The sequence below is a fragment of the Juglans regia genome, chromosome 5, assembly GCF_001411555.2.
Source record: "Juglans regia cultivar Chandler chromosome 5, Walnut 2.0, whole genome shotgun sequence".
Lineage (NCBI taxonomy): Eukaryota > Viridiplantae > Streptophyta > Magnoliopsida > Fagales > Juglandaceae > Juglans > Juglans regia.
The window spans coordinates 21011152-21023416 of record NC_049905.1 but is presented as its reverse complement, the minus strand read 5'-3'; the positions used below and the strand labels follow the sequence as shown (position 1 = coordinate 21023416).

Here is a 12265-nt window from a genome sequence, read left to right as displayed (position 1 = left end):
TTATATTTTGTGTTGGAATTTAAAAAAATTGTAATGATTATATAAGATAAATTGAGATGAGTTTGGAATCCAAACGTACTTTAGAGTTTTTACTCTTAATAATAAGATTTAGATATTGATATATAAATATATTCATAATATTTATTATACATTTAAATTATTTGAATAATTTACTTGAACTGTTAAAAATTCTTTTTATATATTTATTTATTTTTCATTCTGGATCTTAAATTTTGATAATAACTCTGAAAAAGAAAATTGGAAAGCTTGTTGATACATAGTACACTTCCCATCACGACGACTTTTATTGGGCTCGGGTCACGCCTTCACACGGCACTGTCAACTCCAACCCAACAGAGGCATATATGAACGGGAATGACCAAGCAAAGCTAGTTGCAGAAGATGGGAGATACTCCACTGTTGTAGCAAAGTTTTCTATTTTCTTAATTTTTCTTGTACCACCACAGCGAATTCTCTCCTCTTACCCTGTAGATTTCCTAGTTCTCTTCCACAGCTTTTATAAATAGCTTCTTTGGTGGAGTGCCCAGTTACCAACTCTCAATCTGCATCTCACTGAATCCAGCCCCACATTTTTCTGCTGATTGTCACTTGTTTTTGGTGTTCGAGATTGAATTTTGGGGTACAGGAAAAAAAGGAAACGAAAAAGCGGCTATGGACTCCCAGGTCTTGGTGGCCCTTGCGCTCTCGCTTGTTGGTGGAATGAGTACTTCTCTAGGTGTGCGAAACTTATAATGTCAAAATTTACAAATTTTTGTACTATTGAAGAAGGACTTCATGGATATAGTTTGAGGGTTTTGTTTGCTTCTTACATTTGATAATTCAATTGTGCTTTTGGGTACGGTTAACTGAAATTCGCTTTCCCTATTTGACTTTTTTCTGGAATTTAAGTGGCTAAAAGTATGATATTAAAGGAATTGGTTAATGTGTTAATTCTAATTGGCCTGTAATTTCAAAACTTTGAAGTAATGGCATTCTGCTGAATACTTGTAATTCGTCGGTTCATCTACTCGTCTGTAACTTTGGCTTTGTTTTGGGATCAAGACTTCCTTGAGTGAAGTTGAGTGGTTACCTTATGGCCTCAGTAATGGATATAACTAATGACTTTTAAGATTTTTTTTTACCGTAGTCTAACTTGAAGTCCTGGAATGTTGAACAGGTGCACTTTTTGTTATAATTAATCAAGCTCCCAATTTGAAGATGCTTGGGATTTTACAGGTGATGATCAGCAATCAGCCACTTTATTTCTTAATCCAAAATTCTGGATTGCGTGCCTGTGCCATGTGATATCTCTCATTTGTAATACCCCAAATTGTGTGATGTGTGAATGGGTATAGGAAGGTGGTGAATGGGATCTGAATTTGCTTGGGAGGGAGAAATTCAAGCCCTTTATAATAATCCACAGGGCTCCAATTGTAACATTGACCAGCCCTTTTGGAATATGGGCTAGATGTGGCTTACACCTTCCTTAGGTTGTTATAAATAGTATCAGAGTCAATCTCAATTAAAAGCGTGAGACTTGAGTCATGCCAATTATGATGGACTAGATCTGACAAGGAGGACGTTGGGGATTTAAAGGAGGGAGAATGTAATATCCCAAATTGTGTGATGTGTGATTGTGTATAGGAAAGTGGTGGAAGAGATCCCACATTGCTAAAGAGGGAGAAACTCAATTCCTTCATAATGATTCCAAGGAGCTTCAATTGTAATATTGAATAGTTCTTTTGGAGTATGGGCCTAGATGTGGCTTGGGCCTTTCTTGGGTCGTTACCCGTTTCCTTAATTTTGGTAGTTTTGTTATTCTATTCTAGCCAATATTTTAATTCTATCCAAGTATATTATTTATCTAGATACTCTTCACTAGGTTAAACTGATAATAGAATTGCAGGACAACAATCTATACTTTGATCACAGATTGAATGGTTACAATTAATATGAATGTTTGGAGATATTTTGTGTGGTATGATTATCTCTTCCTTGCAGGGATTTGCAGCAGGTCTGATGCTGAGCATATCATTCCTGGATCTGGCTCATAACGCCATGAACTCTATTGGATTCTTAAAAGGCAACCTTTGGGTAAGCTCTATACTCCAATGTTCATATAATTCAAAATCTTCAATTCCATCACATGTTTTATTCATTTTCATCATTCTAATTAAATTCTACATTCTTGGCAAGGAAGTTTTTTGCAGGTGTCATATTCTTCGCTGTTGTTGCTAATTTTATTCCAGAACCGACGCTCGCCCCTGTTTCAGATGTAAAAAGTAAAAAGGTATTTGTGACTTATTTTCTACCCGATAATTCTTTTATCAATGATTGAATATTTTTGTAATGGCTCAATAAAGTAAAAGTAGTTGAAAGTTTTCCAATTTCCTAAGCACAGAAAACTGGAGATGAAGGTGGCAAGGACATTATGAAAAAGCATCGTCGTCAAGTTTTATTCAGTGGGATTATTACGGCAATAGGTAACCTCGTTGACATGGTTAACTCTCCTCATAGATTGTGATGTGGATTATTCGGAAATTAATTGCATATGTTCTTGAACTGAAAACTATCATCGCTGAATTTATTCTACCTTTAAGTGAAGTAGCCTTGAATAAAGACATAGGATAAATGATTAAATTTATGGTTCTCAGTCCTTGGAAAGTGTATCTATTTGTTTATGGGGATTCTCTGTTTCTTAGCATTTTTTTTTAATTTTCTTTGAGAAGTACGATCTGCCATAATGTTCAGGCTACTCTGCTGAATTTCATTGCAATATACATTTTTCTACCACCTATTAGTCTGACAAAGCCAAAAAATGTTACCATTTGATTGGGAACCATTAGAATCGGCTGTGTGAATCTTCTGTGTAGCCCTCTTTGACAGTTGAGCTTCTTTTTGCCCATGTTGGGTGCTCCTTTACATTGTATTTACTACGTGGAATCCTGAATTAGTCTATCTCATATGTAGGTGGACCCCAAATCATTTATATTTTATGCTGCCACTTCTATACTTTATCTCATCATTTGATAAATATGAAGTTGGACAATATGGTAGTCAGTTTTGTTATTGATGAGCCCTCAAAGAATCATTATATCTCATTTCTAGGTACCGTATAAAGTTTATTGTAATGTATCTTTGAATAGGTATTCATACAAGTTCATCTAAGTTTACCAAAAAAGCAGTTAGCAGGTGGAAAGTTACTTTTTTGACAAACTAAAAGGCATACATCAGCCTGGAATCAGACCCCAACTATATTGTGACAGGGCGGCATTCCATGACTAGATCCCTAACTTGGATAATGCATCAAGTTCCATTTCATGTGTTGTGATGAAGATGAGGTTTTTCAAGTGATTAGTGGGATAGTTAAGGATAAAGATCCTGGTCCAAATGGATTTTCAATGGCCTTTTTCCAAGCTTGCTGGGAGATTGTGAAAGATGACATGATGCGGGTTTTTCAGGAGTTTTTTTCTTTTAAAAAGTTTGAAAAATCACCCAATGCTACTTTTATTGCTCTCATTCCTAAGAAACATGGGGCTTCAGAGTTAAAGGATTTTTGACCTATTAGTCTTGTAAGTGGGGTTTACAAGATAATTTCGAAGGTATTTGCAAATCGTATGAGCAAGGTGTTGGAGCAAATTATCTCTGAGCCCCAAAATGTCTTTGTTCGGGGGAGAAAAATCCTTGATTCGATACTTATTGGTAACGAATGTTTAGATAGTCGTATGAGGGAGGGTGTTCCTAGTGTTCTTTGTAAGCTTGATATGCAAAAGGCATATGATCATGTGAATTGGTATTTCCTTTTCTACATGCTTGGGAGATGCAGTTTTGGAGAAAGGTGGTGTTCGTGGATTAGGCATTGTGTTTCTATTGGCTGGTTTTCAGCATTGGTTAATGATAACCCTACTGGCTTTATCCATAATTCTCGTGGTTTGAGCCAGGGGGATCCCTTGTCCCCTTTCGTTTTTGTCGTTATCATGGAGTCAGATGGTGAAGGTTACTATTTTGGGGGGGGGGGGGATTTCTTTTTAGGCTTCTCGGTTGGTAATGCTAATAATGAGTCTATTTTACTTTCTCATCTTCTTTTTGCAGATGACACTATTATTTTTTGCGATGCAGACCGTGATTACCTTCAAGCCTTAAGGGTTGTGTTACTATGTTCTGAAATTGTCTAGGGCCTCAAGGTGAATCTTGGGAAGTCGGAAATGGTTCCGTTGGGGGTGGTGTGTGATATTAATAGTTTGACAAGTTTGTTGGGTTGTAAAGGTTCTTCTTTACCTTTGAAATATTTTGGCCTGCCATTGGGGGCACCTTTTAAGGCTAATGCTATATGGGATGGGGTTGAGAAAGTTGAGAAGAGGTTGGCTGGTTGGAAGCGGTTATATTTATTTAAAGGGGGCATAACTACTTTAATTAAGAATACCCTTTCCAATCTTGTCACTTACTTTCTATCGTTGTTTCCATTGCCTGCAAGGGTGGCCAATCGGATCGAGAAGTTATTTTGTGCTTTCTTGTGAGATGGAATGGGAGAGGAAACTAAATTCCATCTTGTTAGTTAGAATAAAGTTTGTTCTCCTATTTCAGTTGGAGATTTGGGGGTTTGTAACTTGAGGATTTTTAACAAAGCTTTATTGGGAAAGTGGTTATGGAGATATCAATCGGAATGAGAGTTGCTTTGGAGGGAGGTTATTGACCAGAAATATGGTAGTGCTTGGGGGTTGGTGTTTTAATGAGGTACATGGGGCGTATGGTGTAGGTCTTTGGAAGTTCATAGAAAGGACTAGGAGAGTTTTGTTAGCCATGTTAGTTATGCTGTTGGAGAGGGATCTAGGATCCATTTTTGGTTTGACATTTGTTGACTTTGCATAATAGTCCTCCTTTTCCTTGGAAGTGTATTTGGAGTTTTCACGTATCTTCCAAAGTGAGACCTCCTTTACACACACACACACACACACACACACACACACACACACACACATAATATGGACTACTTCTCTTGGGAAAATTTTGACGTTGAACAATTTAAGGAAGCGTGGTATCATAGTTATGGATTGGTGTTTCATGTGCAAGAAACATGGGGAATCCGTATATCATTACTTTTGCCTTGTGTGGTGACTAGGGCTTTATGGGATGGCATTATTCATAGAACCAGTTTGGCTTCGGTGATGCCTTTGAGAGTGGTTGATCTTCTTGCATGTTGGAACAGGCTTCATGGTTCTCAAGTGGATGCGGCTTGGAAGATGGTTCATTTGTCTTATGTGGTGCATTTGGATGGAAAGGAATGAGCGGTGTTTTAATGATAAGGAGCGTACTTTGGAGCAACTCTGGAACTTTTTTGTGCACTCTTTATTGCTTTGGTTTTCTGTTTTAGTGATTAACGGAGCTTTGGCTCATGATTTTCTGTTGTTGCTTTCTGTTTCTTAGAATGTATTTAGGTGATTTCTTTTGTATACTTTTTGTGTATGTAGGCTTCGCCTGTACATTCGGTTCTAATAAAAGTACTTTTTATTTATTAAAAATCTGATATTGCGCACACCATGTGCATATTAGGTAGCAGATGTAAATTTGTAGAGATATTATGATCTTCCAATGAAGTTGTCTGTGATGATAATTTTCTGGGTAAAGTATCCCGACATGGTTATTACAACTTTAGATACAATGCTTACAAATAAATGATTTGGTACTATTCATACAATATATGCTCTAGGATGTGTTAAGCAAAAATCATATGTTGGTCATATAATGAAAAATCTATTCCTTACAATTTGCAGGCATAAGCTTGCACAATTTTCCTGAAGGAATGGCAGTGTTCCTTGGGTCAATTAAGGTATTGCAAGAATTTTTTTTTGTGGGGTGTTGAACTAAATTTTATGGTATAATTTATGTCCATCGTCATGAGCGTGCTCCTTTAACTGAACTAGATTTCTGGTTTATTTAGCCTAGTGTAAATTACTTATGTGACAAAAAATGATCTTTCACTTATCATTGTACTTTTGATAATGATCTACCTTCTCGAGGTAGTCGAGTGCTTTTAACGTCATCTCTTCCCGCTGGTTTTGCGCTGATCTACCTTCTAGAGGTAGTCGAGTGCTTTTAACATTGTCTCTGTCAGCTGATCATCATCGGGCTCAGATTCCCCTGCATGAGCTAAAATTTCTGATATAATTTATGTCCATCTTCATGAGCATGCTCCTTTAACTGAACTAGATTTCTGGTTTATTTAGCCTAGTGTAAATCACTTATGTGACAAAACATGATCTTTCACTTATCATTATACTTTTGAGGTTCACGGTGAAGTATATGAATTCGATTTTCCCTTCGTGTTATTATTCATGCCGGGGGATGAGAGGGGAGTTGGGGAGAGAAAGAGAGAACTAGTTATCATTTTGCAAAACTGATTATTAAGTCTATTATTATTGGATTAACATATAGTACAGCAGCTTTTTAGGGTTTTGTCATTCTAGGTTTTATTCTGCACAACCCAAATGGTCAGGTTGTTCTTAAGATCTACCATCTAGTTGGTTGTGATAATTCTTTGAGGTTATCCTTGCATTACATTTTTAGACGTCAGGGCCTTTCTTTTAGACAGGTCTCCAACTAAAATGAATCTATGAGGATTTTTTAGTTAATGAAAATCTGACTGCGGTGGCAATATTTCCATTTGTTCTTGATGCTCAATCTTTTGATATTTCAGATTAGTTGACTTATATAGAAGGTAGGGTCATTTGTGGTTCTTAAAATAGGTTGAATTAATTGGATGCCGTACAACCTGTTTTGTGTGCAACCTGAGACTGCTAATGTGTGCTCCTGAATTCATTGAGTTAAAATACTGTGTTGTTTCACAGGAATTGGGTGTTTATGAACATAGTCATGCTACTTTTACAGGGTCTTCGTGTTGGTGTCAATTTGGCCTTAGCCATTGCCCTGCACAACATTCCAGAGGTATGTGTTCTCTGATTCTCCAATTTGTGTGGAGTGCCATTGTTTCTTTTGGATGCTTGCACTCTGCCATGATAAAAGTAATTTATAACTTTCAGTTGCTAACAAATTCTGGATTACCATATTTACTACTAATACCTTAACAGACCAGTCCTTTACTTCCCTTTTGATGAAATAGCGTAAGATTGAGCCTATATTCTGGTTTCATTGGTAGCCAAACTTGACCTGAAGATTGCCGTAGCTTAGCATATGATTAGATATTAGCCATAGTGGACACAAACATGCATTATGCAGGCAGTATTTAGATGTGTTTGAGTGTGTATTTGTTACCAATGATCATGATTGATTCCATGCGCTACAAGACAACTTTGTTCACGTCTTTTGATGCATGTAATATAATAATTTCCAGGGATAAGCTGTCATGTGTCCCTAGTAATGGGTGACCACTGAAAATCTACGACACGTTTGGTGTTTTTTAATAAATGTAGCAAATTCTTTTGAGTTTCAGAAGAAAGATTTACTATTTGAGTTGTTAAGTGCATAGAATGTCTTCAAGTTACTATTTGAGTTGTTAAGTGCATAGAATGTCTTCAAGCTTTGTATTTCTTAGGCTAGATCTGAAGTTTTTTAAAATCAGGAATTCTGGAGAGTTTTGGCAAGGACAAATTTTGAACATGGACATGATTTTTAAAATTATCTCTGCGTTAATCAGTATTGCATGGTTTTTCATCTAGATATCCAAAGAAAGGGAAGGACATTAAGAATGAATGTAGGGCAGTATAAACCTGGACTCCTGGACAATGCTTCCTGGACTATAATGAAGAGCCTTTAGATGAAACAGTTACACAATCAAGCATGGCAAATTTTATTTCTACCTTGTTAGGTAAATTGGTTGGCCGTACAACTAAATGTAAAGCTTTTACATTTTCAAAGCAGCTTCAAATGAAACTTTGATCCATGTAAGGAATTACCACTTTCTTAAGGTTTTTTTGGCTCTGTTTTCTTTTTCCCATATTTCTAATTACAATATTCTCACAGAAGACCTCCATAAAAACCATTTTATTATTTGTGTATGTTCTGCTGGTGCTATATTAGAAAAAATTGAACTGAAATTAGATAGGTCCATGAAATTAAGATTATGACTGAGTTAACCCCAAGGGGTTGGCCCAAGTGGTGAAGGCCTTGGTCTTGGGGTAACACTCCCCTCAAGGTCCAAGGTTCAACACCTCATGGGTGCAAACAATCATTTGGGGCCACACCCCCTGGTGAAAAGCCAGAGATTTAACCAGTTCCGTGTAGGGAAACTTTTGAGAGTGCAGTGCATGGGACCGGGGTTTACTCTGCAGGGGTGGGTCCGAAGACCCTGCCTTGGAGAGGTTCATCGACGTAAAAAAATAAAAAAAAATAAAAAAAGAGAGAAGAAAAGACTGAGTTAGTTTGCTCTGGTACCTTATTTTCAGCTTTATTTTTTAAATGGTTTTGAAAGCTTAGTGGTGCATCCTAATTTTACTCATAAGATTCAATCCATTCTTCAATGTTGTAATTTCTTCCTATCTTTAGTAATTCAAAGCTTAATTGAGTGATTAGTTGTAATAGTAATATGATGATAACAATCATTTATTAACACTCATGTGGCACTGAGCTAAAATACATTGAATATCTTGTTCCTTTATCATTACAAACTCAAGTACTCTTCTATTTGATAAAGAACCAATTATATGGTGAGGCATTTCATTTTTCCCTTTCTTTTTCACAGGGTGTTGCTGTTGCACTTCCTGTATATTTTGCAACACAGAGGTGAGAATCCTTGAAGGCACCAATTAGTTCAGCTTTCTGAAAGTATATATAACTATTCGAAATGCATAAACTGAAAGTGTTTTGCTTCTTTTTCAAATATCTATTTATTTTCCTTTTGTTGCAATCGTAAGCTGACTATAGCTGGTCTGCTTATGCTAGTATTGCTGGAATCGTGTGTGAAAAATTGTTAGGTTGGTTATGGAGAGAGCAGTTTTAAAGGGGTGATCATACTCTTGGCTGTTATGGTGGTGTCCGGTAGGTCTAATGTGATAAAGGTAGTGCTGCTTGTGTTGGAGGAGATGATCTCTATGGTTGTGTTCCTTTTAGCAAGCAGAGCCTTGGAGTTTCCAACAGTAGTTTTCAGGTAGAAATGGTATTTACAAGCAGTAACCCTTCAAAGGCAGAGCTTGCTTCTTTTTTCCCCATTACTGAAAAATGTGGATCTGAAATTTTAGCCCCTTTCTGAACATGAGTTCCTTGTTTTGTCCCCTTCCCAAAGCAAAATAAGAGCTTCAGGCCACCTTAAGTATGCTAATATATCCAAGAGTTCCATCTGGCCCCAATGGGATTGTATTTAGTGCAGAATTTGAATTTGTAATGTGATATAGGAATCCCCCTTGACCACATTATGCTGAAAATTGTCTGCCATGGACACTATAGTGATTTATGTAATATGTATGGTAGATATTTTATGAAGCTACAATGAAAAAAATATAAATCACCTATGTTTTAATTTTAAAATGGTTGTTTCTTCTACAAATCACAGCAAATGGCAGGCATTCAAATTGGCTACACTTTCTGGTTTTGCTGAGCCCCTGGGTGTTGTAATTGTAGGTATGTCAACTGCTTTTTCTACTGCATAAATTCCAAATCAGCTGTGTTTTTCTTATAGAATAGAACAATTAAATTTGAGAGAGAGCCTTTGATGTTTATGAGGTTCCTTGGAGAAATGAATTATTTGACATCTTATTTTCAGCCTATCTGTTCCCAAGCAGCTTGAGTCCTGAAATTCTTGAGGGCCTACTTGCTTCTGGTTAGCATTATGATCATTTCTTCATCATCCCAGTTGATCACAGAATGATAATGGGTTCTTGTAATAATTCATTCTTTGTTTTCAGTTGGTGGAGTGATGGCTTTTCTCACCCTGCATGAGATGCTGCCACTGGCGTTTGATTATGCTGGGCAGAAGCTAGCTGTCAAGGCCGTGTTCTTTGGAATGGCTTTCATGTCTGCAAGGTAATTGTTATAGTCTTGACTAAATCCTGAAATCCACGCCTTCCAATTGGTGATTTAACTTGGTATTGGAGCAATGATCTAGATTTCGAGTCCTAACTTTAAACTATACCTCATTTCAATTTAATATACAACTAAATTCATCTCTTCTCATGTTTAAGTTTTTTGGATCAATTGATGATTTACTATTAATTCCAGATCAAAGGCCAATAGAAAGCCTCTGGTTTTTTTATTCAAATGGAAATTGTGAAAATAGTATACTCTTTTAGAAAAACTAAAAAAGAAAAGGAGAAAGCTAGTGGCAGACCTACAGTTGGGAATGCTGCTTTCCTCCTATGAAATTATGCCATTTATACCTGCCAAAGAAATGAAATCATGCCATTTATAAGACCTCACGCCTATCCTTTGTAAATATCAAGTGGAAAGTGAAACTGTTGGATCCAACATTTTAATGTGACTGCCGTTATCACTGCAAAATTTTTATATGCATGTTTGATAGGACATACCATTTGCTGGAAAATAGTAATTGCTGCCTGTGAGTGGAAAAAAAAAAATCAACAGCTGGAAGATGTCATGGCTGTGTTGATCACATCACACTCGCTTTTTATATCCGGTAAAATTCTATATCATCGGCCAAATAAGAAGGGATCGAGAGAAGAGATGCAAAATGTCAATATGCCGTCTTAAATTGTCTTTGGCATGTATGCTACCCTTAGCAAGAAGGAATTTTTCAAGGGTATAGAAGAAAATGCAAGTACCTAGAGTAAAAGAAAAATGCAAATAGAAAATGTAGCTGTTTCTTAAGTTTGTGTACAGTTCTGTACAAGGCAACTCTTGAACTGGTAACATCAAAATTACATGTCAAGCTAAGAAGTTAATATCAAGGAGTTTCTATAACTTTGCGTCCAGCTTCTTTCTCCTCATTGTAATTATTTCTGAGGCGCATCTCTTTCATTTTTTGCAGCCTATATTTTCTTGAAATCAGCTTACCCGAGGAGATGAGCTTGTAGTCATGGATCAGCCTTTTGGTTATTCTCACTGCTATCCTGCCACGATGGGGTTTTCAAATAGTGCCTGCTTTTGTCAACTGGCATTGAAGACCTGTACTAATGGCTGGCTTCATTTGATCTCAAGACAGAGAAGATAGAAAAGTTATCCCTGTTTTTGTACTGCTTGCAGTTCGTATCATTAAATAACAGATATGTACTTCACAGTTAGTGCTTTATTGTAGAGACAAAAAAAATAAAAAATAAAAAGAAAAGAAAAAGAAATTCAAGACTATGGAAGTTTTCTTTATTAATTGATATCATTATCATCAATCCTGTTCTTTTTTGCATATGTACACAAAATGTCAGGCCACTCGTAGGCTTTTTCGACGCTTTGCTTCTTTTTCCCCCTGATTGAAAATTAACTTATTTGCCACCCATGGATAACCATTGACTGTTAGCTACCTCAAGTATGGAGCCTTGGGACTATAACATTATACTACGCTTTGGAATTTGAAGTTCACAGCAACCCACTCTATCGACTCCAACCTTTCGGTAGTTGGTTCCCTTTTGCTAGCTCTATTTACATATCAATATTCAATGATTTAACATCAATCTCATGCATAATATCAAAGACATTGTACTTCAAAGGCCTATACATGATATCACGACATTGTAAGCTATCCAGAAGGTTGGTTCCTCTATGAATCGAACTCGTGACATGAGTCCTCATTCGATATTAATTGTTAAGGCTTAACCATTGATCCGAAAGTCCTAAAATTGTAGGATATTAATGATGATAAATATTGCCACGAGTTAATTCGCCATAATGACAATGGCACAAATTTCTGCTTCCAAATACTGTGGGATCAAATCTAGATATTCAGTCCAATATCAGATACCCAAACATGCTTAAAGGGCAAAAAATAAACAAATAATTAAAAAAAAAAAAAAAAGTGGTGAAAACTGAAAATGAGAGGGGGAAAAAAAGGTGGGGGGGATAATTCTACTACATGGATTATAACATTTATAGGCACTCTTTTCTGGATCTCAGAGAAATTCATTGACCCATCTAAAAATTTTTATAAATCTCATATCAAAGTCATTAGAGGGACAAAAATCTTATCCAAGAGATTCATGACTCTAAAGCTGTCTAGTCCTAATATCTTTCCTTCATGCAGAAAAAGTGAGATTTTGATTGGATTCATGAAAGCTGAATGAGAGAGATCAATGGGATATATGGAGAGGAGGAAAGGGAAAAAGAGACTTGAACATCAAAGCAAAAAAGAGATCAAGAAAAGTGTTTCATC

The 12265-nt window shown here is 36.4% G+C and overlaps 1 protein-coding gene across 1 annotated transcript; it reads left to right on the top strand.

The window, feature by feature from the left end:
* Positions 1-313: 313 nt before the first annotated feature.
* On the top strand, positions 314-11283 carry LOC108980893 (zinc transporter ZTP29). The gene is made up of 12 exons (XM_018951936.2): positions 314-736; positions 1178-1236; positions 2002-2094; positions 2201-2290; positions 2402-2483; positions 5772-5827; positions 6886-6942; positions 8696-8736; positions 9503-9570; positions 9713-9769; positions 9855-9972; positions 10934-11283. Exons 1-12 carry the CDS (start codon positions 673-675, stop codon positions 10977-10979), a joined length of 831 nt encoding a protein of 276 aa, XP_018807481.1. The 5' UTR covers positions 314-672; the 3' UTR covers positions 10980-11283.
* The last annotated feature ends 982 nt before the right edge of the window (positions 11284-12265 follow it).